Genomic DNA, 22,760 nt, shown 5'->3' with positions numbered 1-22,760 from the left:
CCACTTCTACAGCTACCACCTCATGCAAACTGTCATCTCATACACACCACTGCAATGGCTTCCTACGTACCTGCCCTTTTGCATCTTCACAGTTTCTTTTCCATACAGAGGCCACAGTGATCTTTTAAAAACCAGTTAGGGCTCAGAACCCTCCAGAGATTTCCCAAGGATGAAATCTCAGATCCTTCTGTGGATTACAAGGTCCTACACGACCTGATCCCTGCCCACTTGTCACAACTCATCTACCACTTCCACCCCTAACCATCCCCTCCATCTCCACTGGCTGCCTTCTTTCATTTCCTGGAACACACCAAATATGCTCCCATCTCATGGTCTTTGCACTTATTTCCTCAGCTTGGAACATCCCCTCTTTAGATATCTGCATGACTTGCCCTTTACTTCATTTAGGATCTGCTCAATTGTTTTCTCCTGAGAGTTCTTCCCTGGCCACTCTGTAAAGTAGCCCCTCTTGGGAGGTGGAGGGATAAATTAGGAGTACGGCATTAATATTGATAGATATTCACCACAGTATATAAAAGATAAACAACGAGGATTACTGTATAGCACAGGGAACTATATGCAATATCTCGTAATAACCTATAGTGGAAATGAATCTGAAGCTATATACCTGAAACTAACACAATATTGTAAATCCACTATAGTTTAAAAAAAAAAAAAGCCCCTCTCCTGTCACTCTCGATCTCTTATGGTTTTATTTTCCTTCATAACATTTGTCATTAACCTGAGATTATTTGTTCACTTACTTCTTGCCTGTCTTCCCCATTAGAATGTAAGTTCCCTGAGGGCAGAGACCGTGTCTCCCTAGCTCATCCGCTGTCCTCCGTGGCCTGCAACAATGCCTGGCACAGAGGAGGTGCTAGCAGATACTGAGTGGATGCATGAATGACTTGGATTCACTGCGGAAATGTCATGGTAAATGCAGGACAGGATGAGTGGAGGTAACTTGGGCCCCCGGTTCCCAAGTACACATGCAGCCAAGAGGGCAGATGACTTCCTGGTCCTCAGACTCTTCTGAGCTTAACACTTTTTTTCATGCTTTGCTGACACTTTACTCAGTAGTTTCACAGGTTGACCAGCCCTAACACTTCAAACTCTCTTCTTCCATTCTCCTTTTCTCTTTTCCTCCTTCATCTCTTTATCGAGATGAAGCTTTATTGAGCATCTGCTTTCAGCTATGCTGGCTAGGCACCGTGCTAGACATCAAGAACGCAGAGATGAATAAAATTCAATTCCTGTCTTCAGGAATTTTACAAGTCCATGAATGAGACATACCATAAGCTATAAAATAATGTGGTAAGTACAACAGTGGAAAAATGCACACTATACAGTGACGGGACAGAAGTAAGGGGCAACTTGGAGAGGGACACTGGGAAAGGGATATATGATGGGAGCCTGGAGGGTAAGTGGGAGCCTGCTGGGGAATTAGAACGCCATTCCAGGCATAGAGGACAGTGTGTCCTGTGTCATGGCACCGGGGGACGCTCTTGGCAGTCTGGTATCGCTGGAGCATAAAGAGTGACAGGAGGGAGTTGGGGCAGCGGACATGGGCTAAGAAGGGGCTAGATGTGAAGGGTCGTAGGAGAGTTTACAGTAGACTCCATCTATGAAGAGTTTTAAGCAAGGGTATGGCAAGATCAAATGTGTGTTTTGTAAAGATGATTCTGGCAGCAGTAGTATAAAAGGTTGGAGAGAGAAAGCACCAGAAGTAAGATTAGTACTTCAGGCCAGAGACAGATGTTTGGGGTTTGAACTGAGGAAATGGCAGCAGAGACAAGAGAAGGAGGCACACCTGAGACGTGTCAAAAAGGTGGAAGTGTTGGGACCTGGCGACCCATTAGACTGGCATCAGGAGAAAAGAAGCAGGGTCCATGTGACTCCAGGGTTCTGATTTGGATGGTCCCATTTCACCAAGACAGGGAACACAGAGGAGTGAATTCAGAGATAGTGAGTTTGATTTTTCAGCTTTTGAGTTTGAGGTGACTGGAAGGCATCCAGGTGGTGATTTCTAGCCAAGACAGCTCAGGAAAAAAAGCCCAGGACAAGAGAGAGAGATCTGGGGTCTGTGTCAGCATGTAGGTGGCAGTTAGAACCACGATGTTGTGCCCTGGTGGTTCAGGAAGATTATGTGCACTGTAATAAGAGAACAAGGACAGACCCGCGATTTCAGAGTAAGGGAAGAGAATCTGGTAGAGGGGCTTGAGGGGGATGATCAGAGAGAGAGAAGGAAGTGATACTTCAGAAGCGAAAAACATCAAAGATAGTGTCAGGAGGTAGGGAAGTCAGCAATGTCAAATACTTCATGGGTCAAAAATGATGAGAGCCAGCGAACTTGTTCCCTGTATTTGACAACTAGGAGGTTATTCATGACTTCTGATGAATTTAGTGGAGTGGTGGGAGCAGAAGCCTCCCAGCAACTGGCTGAAGAAAGAAGGAGGGCTGAGGAAGCTGGATCGGCAAGCATAGGTCACGGCCTCTGAAGGCACAGATGGAGTGAGAGAATCACATCGTGACCTCTTAAGTCACCACCACAAAGAAACAATTTTATATCTGAAAGCAGGCTTAATAGTTCAATTTCCAGTACATTTGTGCTTATTCAACTTTCCCCAAGTCAGTGGTGCTGCTAAAGCCAGTGAGTGATAGAACAAGGTTTGGCTGACGTGAAGGGACTGTTTCTCACCCCAGGACCTGCCACGTGTAAACGCATTTGACCCCTGAACAACAAGGCTTTGAACTGCATGGGTCCACTTACACTCAGATCTTTTCAATACTAAATACTACAGTACTAGACAATTCGCACTGGTTGAATCTGTGGATGTGGAAGCTGACTGTCAGTACACCCAGCCCTCCTGACCTGGTGGTTCACTGATGAAGGGTGAACGTGTACGTATCCATCGCTCCTTGTGACAAACTTCAACTCCTCTGATTTCGGCTGCATTCTGACAGCTCCGGTACTGGTCTTCTGAAATTTCCCTTCTGGGCTTTTCACCTAAACAACAGGTATTTGTAAAAAAAAAAAAAATATATATATATATATATAAAATATGTATTTCCACTGTAGGATGTATCCCTTGACAAAAAAAACAGTCTTGTTTGAAGGCCTTTGTTGCTGCTTCGTTCTCTCTTAGTTTCCTTTTGGAAGCAGTATAAGCATGCTTTCTTTTTCTTTTTTTTAACCATGAGGAGGTGTGGATGTAAATGCTGTAGTTCTGGGTGACTATACCACACACCCGCCACATGGGGAAGAAACCACGTTGATGTTTCAGGTCTGCCCTGATTATCAGGGAAAGAGATTCAGCTGGCAACACTGGACCAGGAATCTGCTGACAATTCCAATCCAATATTTCCAAATGAATTTTTCAAAATAGTGAAAAACAGATTGTTTCACTCAAAAAAATAAAAAGCTTATGTGCACACACACACCTCCATATTTACTGTAGAAAATAACATTACTACTATATAACACAGGGAACAATATTCAATATCTTGTAATAACCTATAATAACTCCTGTAATCCCATGATTAAGAAATAACTAACATTAATGTTTGACAAATATCATTTTAGTTTTGTTATATTTATATTTATATATAGAAATGGAGATAAACACAAATAAACTATATATGTATTAAAACTAATATAGGATCATTTTCTATAAATATTTTCCTAAGACATAATTCTCTGGCTATATAGCACCTCATTGTCACATCATCATCACCCAAAGTCCATAGTTTACATTAGGGTTTACTTTTGTTATTGTACATTCCATGGGTTTGGGCGAGTATGACATGTTATCTATCATTATGGTATCATGCAGAGTATTTTTACTGCCCTAAACATCTGTGCTCTGCTTAGTCATCCCCCTCACCACTGATTTTTTAACTGTCTCCATAGCTTTTCACCAAATGATTTTTTTTAAGTAAATTTCAAATGATTTGAAAAGCATGCAAGCACTAAGCAAAAATAAGCCATAAATGAATCAGCAGACATCAACTGAACATTTATCAAAAAGTTAAATGAGAAATGCTTCAGTACTCTGACAAATTCACATTCTAAGTTTGACAAGGACTGGATAATCAAATCTCAGGTAAAAGTCCGACAGTACATTCAGGTAGGGTTTCCAGAAGAGGGGGATCATAGGTGGTCCCATGACAAGGCACTGACTTGTTTGTTCTTATCTAATTTTAGTCCAGAGTAGAAGGCATAAGGGAAATTGTAGTAGAATCAAATTTCTACCTAACATAGGTTAGTTATGCACAGACTGGCTGACAGTGACATTTGTGTCCATTTTAATTGCTGGAATGTCAGAAGGATTAAAAAGGCACCTTATTTTAGGGCTTCCCTGGTGGCGCAGTGGTTGAGAGTCCGCCTGCCGATGCAGGGGAAACGGGTTCGTGCCCCGGTCCGGGAAGATCCCACGTGCCGTGGAGCGGCTGGGCCCGTGAGCCATGGCCGCTGAGCCTGCGTGTCCAGAGCCTGTGCTCCGCAAAGGGAGAGGCCACAACAGTGAGAGGCCCGCGTACCACAAAAAACAAAAAAGGCACCTTATTTTATACAATAAATGTGTTTTGTTTTGTTTTTTTGCGATACGCGGGCCTCTCACTGTTGTGGCCTCTCCCGTTGCGGAGCACAGGCTCCGGACGCGCAGGCTCAGCGGCCATGGCCCATGGGCCCAGCCGCTGCACGGCACGTGGGAATCTTCCCGGACCGGAGCACGAACCCGCGTCCCCTGCATCGGCAGGCGGCCTCTCAACCGGGATCTTCCCGGACTGGAGCACGAACCCGCGTCCCCTGCATCGGCAGGCAGACTCTCAACCGGGATCTTCCCGGACCGGAGCACGAACCCGCGTCCCCTTGCATTGGCAGGCGGACTCTCAACCACTGCGCCACCAGGGAAGCCCAATAAATGTGTTCTTGAATGATGTATCTAAACACATGTGGGGAATTGAAAAATTGGAAATATATACTACGTTTAAAAGGCTGTGTGTGTGTGTGTCTTTAAGATGATTAATGTGCATGTCTTAACTTACATCCCTTGGCTAAAATCAAACAGGAAGTGGGAGGACCCAGGAAAAATGTTTCCTTACCTGCACTACATTTGGATACAGAGCAGCACACAGCATTGCTGATATCAACTTGGGGTTCTCAGCATTTGAGTTAGCCTATGAGAGAAATACAGCATTAATCTTATAAGTAATGTGGCTATTTCTGTCTATTCCCTGGAAGTTATTATTATATTTCTCTTGATTTCTATCTTAAAAGCATCTCATTTCTATCACTTTGATAGAAAAATTATTTCTAAGTAAAAAATAAATCTACTGGACCACATTCACACAGTACCTATTCCAAGAAGCCCACAATTACTTTCTAGATCTCTGCAGAGCAGTTACAAAGCCAAGTGTTCCTAAGGATCAGTCGAGAGAAAGATTCTGGTTCATGAGATGTTCACAATTTCCAGAAAGTACTAACTGTACTTAGAACAGAGTGGCATCAGGTTTCATCTTGAATTGTTCTTCTGATACTTATTATATACAAAACTATCCTGGGTTTGAAAAAGGCTGGTCTGATTAAGAAGACATTATTGGAAAGTCCGTTCTACCTCTGATGGACCTACCAAGAACCAATGTGAAATTTAAAAAAAAAAAAACAGAAGCAACAATCAACAGAAAAACTCTTGTTTTTCTGAGTGTTAGCTGACATTTGTGGAAAGAAACTCAAGAATGCCACTAGCCCACTGCTCATAGGGCTTAAGTGAACAAGGCCTACAAGTGTTCCTGAGGTAATAGACTGTGAGTGTGATATCAAAGAGAAGTAAGAACTAACTCCACATTCTTTACCTCGTCTCCTGTGGCATCCAAGATACCATCTCCTCCTCCTTGGGCCCTTTTCTCAATTTCCCTTGCTCTGAGTCCCTCTTTTACAAAGCCTATATCCGATAACAGTTCAGTGAACTGTCGTTTGAGGCTGGCCATTTCCTGAAAGAAATGGAAAAAAATCTTTAAGCAGGGGCATCAACATATCAAAGGTAAGAATGACTACGAAAACGAATTAGTTCAGCGTTTAGTAATGACACTCATATGGGTTTACCAAACAGGTATGAAGATTATCTTGTCTGTTCATTCCCAAAAGGGCAGTTTTCACTTATACAAACCAGCAGTGTAAAACCATTACACGGAAATTCACAAATTTCAGAAAACCCAAAGATCATTTAATTCTAGATTACATTAAAAAAAAAAACCCATTAATTGGATTTTGGGTAGGTCTGATTTTCCTCGCAATTCTTACGACAGCCAAAAACGTAGTTTACTTTGTTTGGAACTCCAGCTCAAGGTGCTGTGACACTGTCTAGTTTTTCCTACTTCCTTTCTGCTCAGGTCCTCTTAGTGCCTTACCCGAGCCTAGAGTGGTTCGTGTTCTCTCTTAAAAGATGCACAACACCCACCTCAGAACCTTCCCTCTTTCTCTTACTTTGTGGACTTGGCTGGCTCACATTTCCCCTACGAATAGGAATACTGTTAAGTGGTTTAGATTTAGAAACCCCTTTCTGCATCTGAGCACAAGTGTGAGAATGAAAAGCACAAACCTCTGTCTGGCATCTGTTCAAATATTAGCTGTATATCAGACAATAGAGAAGCAGATAATGACAAAGGAATGGAAAGCTAAGCAATGCTACCCTGTATCTGATGACAATTTAAGTATTTTCTTGGACTGTCAAGTACAGATGGATAACATGGCAAAATATAACTAGGAGTTAAATATACCAGAGTTCTATTTCATGACAAGGTTTTAATATCTTAATAAAACTAATTCTAGGACTTCCCTGGTGGCGCAGTGGTAAAGAATACACCTGCCAATGCAGGGGACACGGGTTTGAGCCCTGGTCTGGGAAGATCCACATGCTGTGGAGCAGTTAAGCCTGTGCGCCACAACTACTGAGCCTGCACTCTAGAGCCCACGAGCCACGACTATTGAGCCCGGGCGCCTAGAGCCCATGCTCCACAACGAGAAGCCACCGCAATGAGAAGCCTGCACACCGCAACGAAGAGTAGCCCCCGCTCACCGCAACTAGAGAAAAGCCTGCATGCAGCAACGAAGACCCAATGCAGCCAAAAATAAATAAATTTTTAAAAAATCGATTAAAAAAAGAAACACAAAACATTCTACAATACAATCTAAGCTGGACTTTAGTGAAAAGAGGTAGCTGTTTGATGGCCCTCTTAGATCACAGCAAAATCTACATACATCCTAAAGAATAAATTTAGTAAAAGTAATTTAAAAGAAATATTATACTTAAAAATCTTAATGACTCAAGAAAATATTTATTACTGCACCTTACATATAAAATACCCTCTAGACCAGTGCTTCTCAACCCTGGCAGCATATTAGAATCACTTGGTGAACTCAACAAGGAAAATAAACAGATGCTCAGGCTCCACCCCTGGAGATCCAGATGTAATTGGCCTGGGGTGGAATTTGGGTATTTTTACTTTTTTTTTTTTAAGCTCCCTCAGGTGAATCTAATGTGTAGCCAGGATTGAAAATCATTGCTTTTGTTGTACTTAGAATAAAGCTAGAGCCTTTGTCTTCTCAAAACGTCTCACTGCAGTACACCTAAAGGCAGAGAAGAATAAAGGCAAATACTGGGATGGTTCTGAGGTCTCTTACTTCATTTTGAATAACCATTCATTCACGCATTCAGTGAATTTTACTGAGCATCAACTATGTGCTAAATACTGTTCTAGGCACTGGGGATACAGTAGTGAACAAAACAGATAAAATCTCGGCTCTGGGGCTTCCCTGGTGGCTCAGTGGTTGAGAGTCCGCCTGCCGATGCAGGGGACGCGGGTTTGTGCCCCGGTCTGGGAAGATCCCACATGCCGTGGAGCAGCTGGGCCCGTGAGCCATGGCCGCTGAGCCTGCGCATCCGGAGCCTGTGCTCCGCGACGGGAGAGGCCACAACAGTGAGAGGCCCGCGTACCGCAAAAAAAAAAAAAAAAAAATCTCAGCTCTGATGGAGCTTATGGGGTAGAGAGATAACTAGCTGTCAGGTAGTGGTAAGTGCTACGAACATTAATTTTGTGTTCTATTCCAAGACGTCTTCTAATATAGAAATAAAGTCCTTCCCCCTCCCCAGCCTCAAAATCTTTGAGTGAAATAGATGCTTTGTAAAGATAACGCACCGTTATTATTCTGGCTTTTCATGCCACTTTGGAAGGGGGCCTAAAATACTGTTACAACAGAAGACAGAGCCCTGCCTGTTATTACACAGAAGATAATAAACCTTTCTTTCTCTTTCTTGTGTACTTGTTATTGACATAGTAGCCTCTGATGGACAGAAGAAGAATTAAAGAAAATCTGGTTCAGTATTCGGTCTTTGGTTTTAGGGAGAGGGTAAGGGGTTTGGCGATGGTCATAGACTGTTTTGAGAATCTGATAAAGCTATGATCCCTTTCTCCAGAATAATGCACATATGTATAAGGGTATGACTTTGCATACAATTTCAGGGGCCTATGGATCTGGGTTAAGAATGTTTGGTATAATTATGGAAAAAACTGACTTCCAGTAAGCAGTAATCTTCAGAGTGCCTGTATTCCCCTAGCCTCCACATAACTTAAACACAGATTCACTGAAAAGAGGAAGAACAGGTCAGTTGAAAGGTTCAGCACAAAAGGCCTGACGTCATAGTTCAGGAGTCTGTTTTACACAGGTGGTAAAGCCAAGCATATTCCAAAAATAACATTTTCAATGTCAAGGCAGGACAAGCAAGATAAAGGTGCAACACCCTCTGGTGCGCTACTACAATAGAAAATGAATGAAAACAAATTTCCACAGAAACAACTCACCTGAAGAACTCTTCCTGACAAGAAGTTTTGTCTGCAGTAATTATAACTTGCACGCATACCTTCTTTTGTACTTAGCTGCCATCCCTAAATTTTGGAGAAAATCAAAATGTTACTGTCTTTAGTGCCAACTCTGGTAATAAATCTCAGCTAATAGGTTGTATACTTACCTTATATGCTCGTAGAAGGGCCAGATAATCACTGTTTGCAAATGCAAATTCTAGCTTTTTCTGGTTAGCTTCCTCTTTTTTATCCCAGGGAGATACCTAAATGAGGAAAACCAGGTTTGAAGGACATATTTTAGGTTTCAAATGGCACTTTCCTACTGCTGAAGCCATGTGCCTCGGGAAGTATTTTGCATGGAACAGAGTACACAGTGGGTGGCTGGTTAAAAGTAATTATGGTGGTTAAGTGCCAAGCTAACAGTCCTACTTGTCCTTGTGAGTCCATCTGCCCACCCAAAATAACCTCTACTGGGTCTTTTACTTCCTAGTGGCAAGATGTCATCAAAGAGCCACTCATTCTAAAAGCTTCATCTAAAATCTAAGATTCTGTTAACTCTGTGGTATCTTTATTTTACAGATTCTTATTCATCTTCTATACTCAAGTCTCCCCTATTTCTATACCCATAATTCATGTTTTTTTCCTTTTAAAAATAATGTTTACAGGTCCTCCTTTTCCCTACAAATTAGTAAAATCAGCTAAGAACTTAATTTTCACTGCCTTCTCTTGCTGCAACATACACATGTACTAAAGACACCAGCAAGAGCAAGTTACACTGAGGCCCAAGCTGTATCACACTGAAAATCATTCTAAACCAACTATGGTGCTTCTCTCTAATTTTCCTATATTTGGACACCTTTATAGCTGACACAACAATAATAAAATTTTATTTTCTATTTGAAAATAAATTTTCTTCCTTTTTAGGAAGACTAGTGGGAAAAGGATTACATTTGGGAATTAACTATGTTTACAGAACCCAGCAAAGGACAGGTGTTCAGTTTTGGCTAAGGACGACATCAATATTTCTAATGAACAATTTCTGCATTCCAATAAAAGAAAACAGACAGTGAGAGGTTATTTAGATGATTTGAGAAACAGGCAATGGAGGTCTTGTTCACAATAATACTGGCTGTATGTCTCTGAGCAAGCTACATCACCTAGCCTGGCCCTTGGTTTTGTCATCTGTTGTTAAATGAGGGGGCTGAACTAAGATCTTTTTGCAGATCTGTGAGTTTACAATTCCATGAAGTATAACATTAAAACTGAAGAAAATTATTACATCTATTCCCCTATGTATCTGAGATAAGCCATGTGAAAATAAAGGAAGAGTGACACTCTACCCAGTGACAGCTGAATATTCATTTTCAAGTCTACATGGAATACTTTCCAGGACTGAGCATATACTTAGCCATAATACAAAGCTTAGTAAGTTTTAAAGGACTAAAATAATATAAAGTATGTTCTTTGACCACAACAAAATGAAATTAGAAGTCAATAAAAGGAAAAAACTGGGAAACTCAATAGATATGTGGACATTAAACAACACATGCCTAAATAACCAATGAGTCATAGAAGAACTAGAGAGGGAAATCAGAAAATACTTGAAATGCGCCACAACTACTGAAGCCTGCATGCCTAGAGCCCGTGCTCCACAGTAAGAGAGGCCACTGCAAGTGAGAAGCCCACGCACCGCAATGAAGAGTAGCCCCCACTCGCCACAGCTAGAAAAAGCCCGCACGTAGCAATGAAAACCCAATGCACCAAAAAAAAAGAGAAAATACTTGAATGAAAATGAAGACACAACATACCAAAACTTATAGAATGCAGCTAAAGCAGTCCATAGAAGAAAATTTATAGCTGTATATGTCTATACTAAAAAAGAAGAAAGATCTCGAATCAATAAACTTCCACCTTAAGACACTGGAAAATGAAGAACAAACTAAAACTGAAACAAACAGAAGGAAAGAAACAAAGAGCAGAAATTAATAAAATAGAGAACAGAAAAACAGTAGGGAAAACCAATGAAACCAAAAGCTGGCTCTCTGAAAAGATCAACAAAACTGACAAACCTTTAGCTAAAATGATCAAGAAAAAGAGAAGGCTCAAATTATCAGAATCAGAAATGAAAGGGGATATTACTAACAAGCTCTCAGAAATAAAAAGGACTATAAAATACTATGTTTATATATTAATAGGTAATTTAGATGAAATGGACAAATTCCTAGAAAAAGCAAATGATCAAAACTGACTCAAAAAGAAACATAATCTGAGTAGACCTATAAGAAGTGGAGAGGTTGAATTAATTATAAAAAAAAAACTACCCACAAAGAAAAGACCAAGTGGCTTCACTGCTGATTTCTACCAAGGATTTAAAGAAGACTTAACATTAATTCTCACAAAATCTTCAAAAAAATAAAGGAGGAGGGAACACTTCCCAAATCATTATGTGGCCAGTGTTACTCTGATACCAAAGCCAGATAAAGACATCACAAGAAAAGAATACTACAGACCAATAACTCTTATGAATGTAAAAATCCTCAAGACACTAATAAAAAGAACAAAGTTGGAGGACTCACACTTCCCGATTTCAAAACTTACTACAAAACTAGAGTTTTTTATTTTGAATCAAGACAGCGTGGAACTGGCCTAAGGATAGACATATAACTTAATGGAACAGAACTGAGAATCCAGGAATAAACCCATGTATTTATGGTCAGTTGATTACTGACAAGAATGCTAACACCATTCAGTGGGGAAAGAATAGTCTTTTCAACAAATGGTGATGGGACAACAGGACAGTCACATGCAAAAGAATGAAGCTGGATTCTTACTTCACATTATATTCAAAAACTAACTCAAAATGGACCAAAGACCATAATGTAAGAGCTAAAACTATAAAAACTTTTAGGAAAAAACAGGGATAAATTTTCAAGACTGGATTTGGCAATGGATTCTTAACCATGACAACAATAAAAGCTTGAGCAACAAAAAACTAGATAAATTGGAATTCATACAAATAAAAACTTTTCTATTTCAAAGAACAGATCAAGAAAGTGAAAAAGGCAACCCATAGTACAGGAGAAAATATCTGCAAATCATGTATCTGTTAAGGGACTTATATCCAGAATATATAAAGAACTCTTATAACTCAATAATAAAAGGACAAATAACCCAATTAAAAAATGGGCAAACTATCTGAATAGACATTTCTTGACAGATATACAAATGGACAATAAGAAACTGAAAAGATGTTTAATATCATTAGCCATTAGAGAAATACAGATCTAAAGCCACAAATTCACACAACCTAGAACAGTTATAATAAAAAAGTCAAGATAATAACAAGTGTTAGTAAGGATGTGGAAAAATTATAATCCTGATAAAATGCTGGTAGAATGTAAAATGCCACTACTCTGGAAGAGTCTGGAAGTTCCTCAAAAAGTTAAATAGTATTTGACCCAATAATTTCACTCCTAGGTATACACCCAAGACAAGTGAAAACATATGTTCACATAAAAACTTGTACATGAATGTTTATAGCCAAAGGTGGAAACAATCCCAAATGTCCTTCAAGTGCTGAATGGATAAGTGAAATGTGGGATACCCATACAAAGGAATATTATTTGGCCATAAAAGGAATGAAGCACTGATACATGCTATAACATAGATGACTCTTAAAAGCATTATGCTAAGTGAAGAAGCCGACCACAAAACACTATATATTATATTGTTTCATTAATATGAAATGTCCAGAAGAGGCAAATCTATGAACACAGAAAGGAGATTGGTGGTTATCTATGAATGGAATGGATGGGGGGGTTGGAGGGAAATAGGAGAGTGACAGCTAAGAGGTGGTTTTTTGTTTTTTTCACATCTTTTTTGGAGTATAATTGCTTTACAATGGTGTGTTAGTTTCTGCTGTATAACAAAGTGAATCAGCTATACGTATACATATATCCCCATTTCTCCTCCCTCTTGCGTCTCCCTCCCACCCTCCCTATCCCACCCCTCTATGTGGTCACAAAGGACCGAGCTGATCTCCCTGTGCCATGCGGCTGCTTCCCACGAGCTATCTATTTTACATTTGGTAGTGTATATATGTCCATGCCACTCTCTTTGTCCCAGCTTACCCTTCCCCCTCCCCGTGTCCTCAAGTCCATTCTCTACGTCTGCATCTTTATTCCTGTCCTGCCCCTAAGAGGTTTTTTTTTATGAAGTGATTAAAAACATTCTAAAACTGACTAGGGTGATGACTGCACCATACTAAAAACTACTGTACACTTTACATGGGTGAATTATATTTCAATAAAGCTGTTGAAAAAAGTAGTCCAATATATTTATTGTTTTTTAAAATCAGGCAGGGGCACTTTTTGCTTGCTTGCTTTTCTGGTTTTCCTATAATGAGCAAGTAAAGCAGATACATAAAAAGCACATTTAGATGACTTAAATAAGCTGGCTCTCTAGCTCTTAATCTTTATTTGGGGCATGGATTTCTTTGAGGATCCAATAAAAGTTAAGAGACATTGTGCCCTGAAAGATTCACCTATAATATACTCACAAGAAAAGTATTAGGGGGCTCACATAACCCTGAAGTCCCCATGGTCCCCTTAGAGACTTACAGACTCCAGTTCAGATGAATGCTGTTTACTTACAAAAGGAGACTTAAAAGCTAAACTCGCAGCAATGGTGAGAGCAGGATCCAAACAGCGGAAGATAGACCCAAACAGCATTAGCTTTCCGATTCTCACATCTACGGGCAGAGAAGCCAAGTGATACCCTAGAGGGGTCAGTTTTTCATCTGGAGTTAATGCTCCCAAGTCTCGTAATCGTATTTTTGAGGCACGGAGAGAATCAGCGTGGGGGGGTTCAATGAGCCGAGAGAACACAGACTGGAGATTATGAGTGCTAAACATCTCTAAAATTTTAATTCTGAAAAAAGAAAACAAAACAATTTGTCATTTTTATTTCTGGTGGGATGACACAAAGAGGTAAGCTTCTTCTGTGAATGAAAATAATTTATAATTTCCCAAATATATGCTTTCATAAACCAAACAATACCAGTTTAAATAAATTTTAAAAAAATCTCTTATGTCTTTTACTTCTCCTAGCAATAAGTTACAGAAACACTTTCAGATTCTGAAATTTACTGAGATTCAGAATAAATTTCTCTCTATAAACTTCCAAAATGCTTTTTTCTATAACAGTGGGTTCAAATCATGAAATAAAATTCAAATGATCCACCTACTCTCTTTCCCACATCTGAAATTGCATAATAATTGTTTATAAAATTAACCTGCATTGTGTCCTGCCTTGTGACAGCTCTTGAAAAGCTGTTTTAAATTATGAATTTAGGCAATTTTTGAAAGAGAAAAATCTTATATAAAGTTTATTTATTTCACTTATAATTCCTTTACATTTTTACTAATGTAATGGAAAGCTCTCAAAATACACCCATTGGATAAAAGAAGAGCTGTAACATCTTTGTACAAGTAACTTTTTTCCCTTTGGGTAAACATTTTATGGGCATACTCCCTCAAAATAATGACTCGGTCAAAGAGCATGGATAGTTTTAGAGTTCTTATATACGCTATGCAAAGTTTCAGAAAGGTTGAACCAAAGGTTCTCCAGCTTCAATAACACTGAGTTTAATCATTCATTCTTTAAATCCTATTTTATGATATTTGGTCTTTTGTTTGTTCATCAGGTAAATAATGGTGTTTTCAAATTGCTTTTGTTCACTTTGTTCTAACTGATAATGAGGGTGTAGATTTCCCCCTGCGATGATTTAATATTGGTGTTGCCCTAGCAGAAATTTCTTGATAAGTTAGATGACTTTCCTGACTAATAAATGTATTCTTAAGCTCTATTTTAGGGCCATCCTCTGCAATGCAAGAGATCTTTATGTGTATAAAGTTAAAAGGAATGGTAAGGCAACACTGAAGGGCTCTTTCTTTGCAAATGAATGAGTTCATCCAAGTCCACGCTTAGCAAAACATCTTCCACTTAGAAAACGAAAACATGGAACTTACGGTGAGAAACGTTGGGACCTTTCGGAAGCAGAACACAAGGATCAAGATGTACCTGAGACAGAGCTGTTCCAGTGGCACTCTTTGTATTTCTGGTAGCTGCTGCTTTAGAAGCTGGTGACTGAAGTGATGGCTGGTGAATAAATGGAAGCAGACCCCAGATGCAACACGACCTGCTCGACCTTTTCTTTGCAGGGCATTGGCTTGAGAGACAAAAGTATCCTCTAAACTTTCCATCCCTTTGCTGGCATCATATCTATAAAGTAAAAGAAAAGGTAAAAAGCAGCTACTTTATAAAAATGTGGCCAAAATTTTACTTAGCATGGAAAGAATAGATGAACCATCCTACTTCTGTAGAAGGACAGTGTCCCGCATGTTCTGGGGTAGTTGAGTCCCTGGTGGGAGCACTTTGTGCTAATTTAAATGGTTTCTGTACTATATACTACATACAGTTTCTTTATTCAATTAAAAAAAATTTTTTTTTCGAGAAATAAAAACTATATATATTTAAGGTGTACAATGTGATGTTTTGATATATGTATACATTGTGAAATGATTACCAACCTTTTGGTAATTAACATATCCATCACCTCCCATACCAATTCTTTTTCATTCAAGCACATGTAAAGCATATAAGAAAAAGAGGAAAAATAATTATTTCTAAGGTAAAAACTTAAAATTTCTACCTCTGTTTGAATATAAGATTCATGATCCTAGCTACAGAATCACTCATATCTAGAGAGTTTTCATAAAGTATTTTTTCAAACGTAATCCATGTAGCTTAATAGCATTAGCCTTTAACAGCTGTGTTGCTCCAAATGAGGCATCGTTAGCCCCTCTCTTACATCACCAAAAGAGGATACCTCTTTTCTTTCATTTTCCCAGAATCGATGACATAGACAACATCATCAATAGTGATGGATGTCTCAGCAATGTTGGTGGAAATTATAATCTTAGTTACACCCAGAGGAGGTTTTACAAACACAGCCTGCTGCTCTTCACTGGATAAAGATGAATGAAGTGGGTGAACAACACATCTAAAAAAAAAGAAAAAAAAAAGTATTTAGTGTTCTAGTACAAAACACTGAAATTGGGTTATAATGGGTGAATTTCTATTAAAACTAACAATGTGACTCCAAAAATCAGCAGCTTCTCCACAACCTGTCCCCAAGGCCCAGGTCTTCTAAATGGGAAAGTTCTTTCTGACCCTTAAAATATTTACTCAATTCTATGAACTAAAAACCTTGCATCAACTTGGGAAAAACTGGAGTGTAATTCACTAGTAAATAATCAAGAGGACTAAATAGTTGACATTCTACAAGTAACAAGCCTGGAGCACACTAACCAACAAAGAATCATTTTTTTCCCTACCTTTAAATTCAGAGAAAGAGAGAGAGAGAGACAGTCATGTATGCTAAGAAACTTCAGTCTTATATTTCTAGGGGGTGTTCATCTGTCAAGTAGTGTCCCCTTAGATATGAAGACACACCCAGTCTGTCTTACTACTGGAATAGGAACCACTGAAAATTATTTTTTCTCAAAATGGTAGCATTTCTTTGTTGTTATTAACACTGGCTTCTCCAATCCCCAGTATCTGGCAACTGAAATTACAGTTGACCCTCGAAGAATACGCGGATTAGGGAAGACCAATCCTCTGTGCAGTCAAAAATCCATGTATAATTTATAGTTGGCCCTTTGTATATGTGGTTCCTCTGTATTTGTGGTTCTGCATCCATGGATTTAACTAACCATGTATCATGTAGTACTATAGTATTTACCACTGAAAAAAATCCATGTATAAGTAGACCCATGCAGTTCAAACCGTGTTGTTCTAGGGTTAACTGCACATGCCATTTTGCTGAGTCACTACGCTAAGTGAAGAGAAACATTTTTATATAATGGAATGGAAATGACTGACTCCCTGGAACAAACTGCTTTGTCTATTCCCAGCTGGCATAAACAAACATATTTTTGAGCAGTGACACCAGGGTTGAAAGAGGGTGATGACAGTCAAAGAGATCTTTCTGGTTATTCATTTTCACACATAACTGCAATAGACGATTAAGAATATAGAAAGCAATTAACTTACCGGTTACTACGTCTGTTGTTGAATAGAGAATTAGACTGTAGCTGTTCATAAAGTATTTTGATTTCTGCTAGTCCCGGTAAAAATACAAGTATAGCACCTGGGTATATAAAAAGAATCAATCTGATAGATGTGAAAAAGAAAAAACTAATACAGATTTTAATTTTAAATGAAAAATGTAATAATCTGAGATTTTTCACAATCAATTTTCTTTTCTTTGTAAAGTCCCCAGGGAACTAAATGGAAAACAAACTTTTAGAATATATTTTCTGACTTAATAACTACAGAATGAATGAGGTACTATATCTTTCGAAAACAGAAAAAGAAATGATGTGTAGAAAAATATAATGCCTTACGTTATACAAGAATCATTAGCAAAGCTCTTTAAACATACTTCTTCAGTGCACTGGCCACTGACATTCTGTTTCTATAGAAAGAGTTATCCTTCTAATCTTATATGACAGGAAGACTCTTCTCCCCATTAGTAAATAAAATCCATAAACATTTTATTGGAAATGAGGAAAAGAAACTATAATTGGCCAGCCAATCTGGTAATCTAAATTTAGATATGTGTTGAAGAGGCAGTAGATTAACTTACCATGCCATAATAATGGTTTATGGGCTTTAAAATTTTACATTAAAGAAAATAAACAGTGATAACTGATTATAGTGTATTTCTGTGCCAAGAGCAGTCACTCAGCAATAGTCACCTCCTTTTGTGCTTTATTCACAGAGGAAATTGACACTGTCTTCCCTAACCCCGCCTTTAATCCCACAAATATTTACTGGGTGTCTTTGTCAGCTTTGTGCTAGGTACAATGGAATATAAAACAAAGATCTGCCCACAAGGAACTCATGACCAATAATTTATCATGGTTCTTCTCCCCACTAAATAAATAAGGAAACTAAATTATTACAAAAATTGAACTCTGAAGAAGGACAAAAGATTATCTTTCAAGGTTGGTTTTAATACTGTACTTCATAGTTTACAAAGAATTTTCACATATATTATCTCATTTGATCCTCATAACCACCCGTTAAGAAGATTAATAGTACCCTTAAGGTGACTCAGTAACATGGTCAGGTCACAGAACTTAATAAGAGGGGAGTATGAAAACAAATATAGGGTTTCTGGTACCAGAGCCATGCTTTTTCCATTACATACCCCATGCTTCTCTCTACTAAAGTAGCACAAAATTTAAGAGTGGTAAAATAATCTATATGGATGGAAAAAAAAATTTGTATTTTTATGTGCCTTCTGATCTACTCTGCCCTCATGGCTTGGCCATCTGTATCAAGGGTATCTTTAATATTCACAAATATATCACCAACTGCCTAATCACCACATCAACTTTGCTTTGAATTCAGATAATTTTCTAACATTTCTTTTTGGCTGCTATACTTGATTTTTTTCAGTAATAGTCTTTTCCTTTGGGATGAAATAAGATATTCAATCCAGTGATAATGCATTAGCCAACAATGGCTACTTGCCAAGGAATGAGAAACAAGGCACTTCAATAATTTTATGTGGCTCACATGTTTCCTTAGACAATACCACATAATGATTAAGATCTAATCAGAAGAGGGCAGTCATTAAGCATTGTGTAATGAGCATATAATGTAGTTTTCTGATCTATGATTCCACTTTATTATCACTCAACAATGGCTGCATCTATTCATGCAACAAATATTTACTCCATACCTAAAGATTCCAGGTTCTGTTCTAGGGTCTGAGGAATACAGTGGTGCACAAGAAATTCTTATTCTTAAAGAGCTTACATTCTACTGAAGGAGACCATCAGTAAGCAGAACTATAATTTTGGATAGTGTTAAGTGCTATATTGAAAATGAAAACCATTTATGGATATTGTGATAGAGTGAGGGGAGAGACAACAGATAGGGTGGTCAGAGAAGACTCCTCTGAAGAGAAGACATTCGTTGGAAACCTGAATGATGTGAAGGATTCAGTTATGAGAAGATCTAGGACATTCATTCTGGAGATAACGGACTACAAATGAGGTAAAAGGTCACTGGGAAGACACTGAGCAAGGGGAAAGTAGGGATTGCTCTGTGTTATAACAGGAGGAGGAGGAGGAGGAGTAACAGTGATAATAATAACAATGATAAATATACTAGCATAACTATAATATTGTTAGGGGTAGTAGCTACTGGGCATTAAATATATGTCAGGCACTGTGCTAAGCGCTTGCTTTGTATATGGTTTCTTTTAATCCTCAACATAGAGGATTTATTATTGTCTTCATTTTACGAACAAGGAGCCAGAGGCATAGAAAAGATAAGGACTTTATTATCCAAGGTGCAGAGCTCGGAGTAGCAGGGAATTTTATCAGACTTTCCAAAGCCTGTTCTCTTAACCCCATTGCCCTGTGGCCTCCAGGTATAGAGTCTTCACATGATTCAAACACTCATTATTAGACTCCCATTTAGCCAGGGACTGAGTGTTGACATGTGGACACCCAGGCCTTCTTTTCAGCCTTCTTCACTTTGGACTTTGTATTGTTAACATCTTTTTGCTCGGTGGGTAAAAGGTAAAACTTCCTCAAAAGGTAAACGGTAAAATTTCCTCCTGAAAAACCTAATAAGCAACTGTACACACAACTGGGGGTGAAAAGGTGAGGAACCGGGGCGAGGGCTCCAGGAAGAGAGGCTGTCCCCACAATCCCCACCATCTCAGGAAGCAGACTCCCTGCCCTTTGCCGTCTCACACTTAAGACAGGCTGCAGTTACCTGGAGGGTAGGAGTGCTTTCCATCCACAATCCACTCTAACAAGGCCTCGATTAATTCAAGATTAACCTTTTCAAAATCCATAATGGACATTGTTTTGATGACTGATTTGCTAACCCCTGAAAGAAAGGTAAAAATCAGGATAGTTACACCTTATTGAAGAAAATATGCCTGGGAACTAGGTGGGTGTCTTGATTTGATTTAATAACACAGATGTTCACATTTAATGTGCTGAAATGAACTTTTTTCCTTCAGTCTCTCAGAAAATACAGGCTCACTAGAAGCACTTTTTGCTTGAACAATGACCCAAAGAGCAGGCTCCTGCCCCTGCTGGAAAGGCAGAGAGAAGCAACTTTTAACTTTTCTCTTTCCTTCCCCTTTTATCTATCATATAAAATATATTTTATATATATTTCAGATATATATGTATTATATATATTTATATATTATATAAGTATATTCTATATATATATATATCAAACACATTTGATATATAAATATATCAAAAAATATTGCAGAAAACCCTTCCAGAGTCAATCAACTTGTGAATTAGATCAGCCAAGAGTCCAGGCAACAGTAACTGTGAAAATCAGTGCACAGAGGCCACAGCTTTACTTTACAACAGTGACTTTACAGCAGCAACTTTACAACAGTGACTTTTAACTTTTAGGTTCCTTGAGAAAATCATAAAAGTTATGAATCTTCCCTTTAAAATACATGTGATTTTAATGGCTTCACCAATAACCCTGAAGTCTACCCATCGACCCTCAGGTTAAGGGTCTACAATCTCCTTCTAATTCATTGGAAGCCTAGTAAAAGATATACTTCCTTGTGTTGTACTATAAGCCTCAGCTCTTTTAAAAACAAACAGCATATGCCTGGGGAGACTAATTCTCTGCAGACGGCTGCCGTTTCTTTTTAGTTCTTTCTAATGACCCATCACCTGAAATAGAGTCTAACTGGAGCAAAATAACTGTAGTTGGTATGAAGGAAGGCAAGCTTTCTACGCTTTGCTGAAAAGCTTGAAGAGAGGCAAAAGCAGTTGCTAAACAGTGTTGTTCTGAAGAATGATCCCTATGTTGCTAAAAATGAAAGAAAGGGAGAAATAAGCTACACAAGCAAAAGTGTGGTTGGGTGTGGATGGCAGAGCAGGAATCATTTTTATTTGCCAAGATTCCAAATAGCCAGACTTTTCAAAAAGGAGAAAGAATCAGCTAACTGAAAAAAAGGGAAACGAAAATCATTAAAAAAAAATTTTTTTTATACTTTGGCAGGTTTTACTAATCATTTATATCTTAAAAGACTGATTATTATTATTTTTTAACTAGAAAAAGTTTTAAAAATCGAGCTAGGGAACATTGTTTAATTTTCTGAAAGAGAGCACTGAGATCAACTAGATAAAGTCTTTGTTTCACAGGGAAGAGGAGACCCGGAGAAGCTAGTGATCAATCAGCCCAGCATCATACAGAAGCTAGTGGTACAGCCAGGTTTCCCAACCTCAAATCCTTAGAAAAGAGTTCTCAGAGGTGCTTTCTGAACTTTGATATCTCTGTGCTTGACATTAGAAAGACCGTGGCTTAGATCCAGTCATAATTCTTAAAGAAAACTCTGGAATTTCAAAAGAAAAACCAAAGAGATTTTCCTGTTAACTAATTTAATAGAATAAGGAAATGGGAATTGTCAGCTGGTATGATGTACAGAAAGAACACAAACATCTGAGTCAGACATTTTCATGAGAATCACAAATCTGCACTTACTAGCTCTGGGCACTATGCTGTGGATTAGTATTGTCTTATTTAATCTCCTAAATAATGGCATTTTATAGATAAGGAAACTGAGGAATAGAGAGGATGAGGAACCTGCATATAACTGGTTTTATGAGAGCCTGGGGAGTCGAATCCAGGTCTGTAAGATACATGTCTATGCTCTTAACCTTACTTCTCAGGATGTTGGGAAGATTAAGTGAAATGTTTGGGAGCCACGTATATCTTTCTAAACAGCAGAACAAATGGCTAATGTCCTAATTCCTTTATGATTACCATTTCCCATGCAGGACTGCATCTTTGGTGGAAGGAGAAAAAGGAAAACTCACTTGCCTTTTCTGCTATAGAAGCAGTAAAAGGGGTTGGAGGCTCTTACTCCTTGAAAGGTAAACACCTTTTTTTTTTTTCTGGAAGGACCAAGAGGAGTTGGGGTGGCAGTCCAGGGAAAAGAGAGCAGGAAAGGCAGCTGAGACCTGTCTAGGCTTTAGGAAGAAAGCAAAAGTAGTAACCTTAGGGTTTCTATGGGTTCAGCCCAGCTGAACGTATGGAAGACTATCTAGGAACAAAGCTGCGTGGAGTCCGGCATGGGAGGAGGGAGCACCTAACAACATATATAAAAATGCTCAGCACAGGGTGGGCCCTAAAAAAAGATGTCATTTTCGAGGCCTACTGAATAATGCTAAAACTAGTGGGTGAAATTTTGAGGATGTTATAGGATAAATAGTTTCAAATCTCTCTCCACAACTGACTTATTAACTACAAAGGGAATAAATAGTAACTACACAGAGGAGAAATGTAGGCATCACCTTAACCAGGTGATCAAAGTTAATACTGCTAATAATGGGACGAACCAACATCATGTGCCTCCTGATATGATGCACTGAGAAGGACTCAACATTGTTTCTGTGGTTTTCTAACCGAAAATGCATAACCTAAAATTAATCATGGGGCAACATCAGATAAACCCAAACAGAGGGACATTCTACAGAATAATTGGCCCAAACTCCTTAAAAATGTAAATCATAGAAGAAAAATAAAGGCTGGCAAATTTCTCCAGATAGAAAGAAACTAAAGACACATGATGACTGAATGCAATATGTAATCTTGGGTTGGATCCTGTACCACTTAAAAAATAGCAATAAAGGACATTATTGAAATAATTGACAAAATTAGAATATGGACTGTGGATTAAACAGTAGTACTGTATTAGTGTTAAATGTTTTTATTTTGATCATGTCCTATTGTTTGTTTTTGTTTTTGGCCACGCCATGCAGCTTGTG

General features: G+C 38.6%; 1 protein-coding gene across 1 annotated transcript in view; it reads right to left on the bottom strand.

Annotated features, from left to right (window-relative positions):
- DHX57 (DExH-box helicase 57) overlaps positions 1–22,760 on the bottom strand; it is a gene marked incomplete at its 5' end in the record, with an annotated part of 48,639 nt that overhangs the window by 3,030 nt on the left and 22,849 nt on the right. Inside the window, 10 exons of the mRNA XM_079720441.1 lie at positions 2,873–3,007; positions 5,104–5,178; positions 5,854–5,991; positions 8,860–8,943; positions 9,027–9,122; positions 13,512–13,788; positions 14,941–15,141; positions 15,749–15,922; positions 16,975–17,071; positions 19,720–19,836. Of these exons, the coding sequence (XP_079576567.1) occupies positions 2,873–3,007; positions 5,104–5,178; positions 5,854–5,991; positions 8,860–8,943; positions 9,027–9,122; positions 13,512–13,788; positions 14,941–15,141; positions 15,749–15,922; positions 16,975–17,071; positions 19,720–19,836 (1,394 nt within the window). The remainder of the gene's footprint in view (positions 1–2,872; positions 3,008–5,103; positions 5,179–5,853; positions 5,992–8,859; positions 8,944–9,026; positions 9,123–13,511; positions 13,789–14,940; positions 15,142–15,748; positions 15,923–16,974; positions 17,072–19,719; positions 19,837–22,760) is intronic.

This window comes from Hyperoodon ampullatus (assembly GCF_949752795.1).
Source record: "Hyperoodon ampullatus genome assembly, chromosome: 15".
In the NCBI taxonomy this organism is placed as follows: Eukaryota; Metazoa; Chordata; class Mammalia; order Artiodactyla; family Ziphiidae; genus Hyperoodon; species Hyperoodon ampullatus.
The sequence above is the reverse complement of the archived record's forward strand: the minus strand, read 5'-3'. Positions and strand labels throughout refer to the sequence as shown.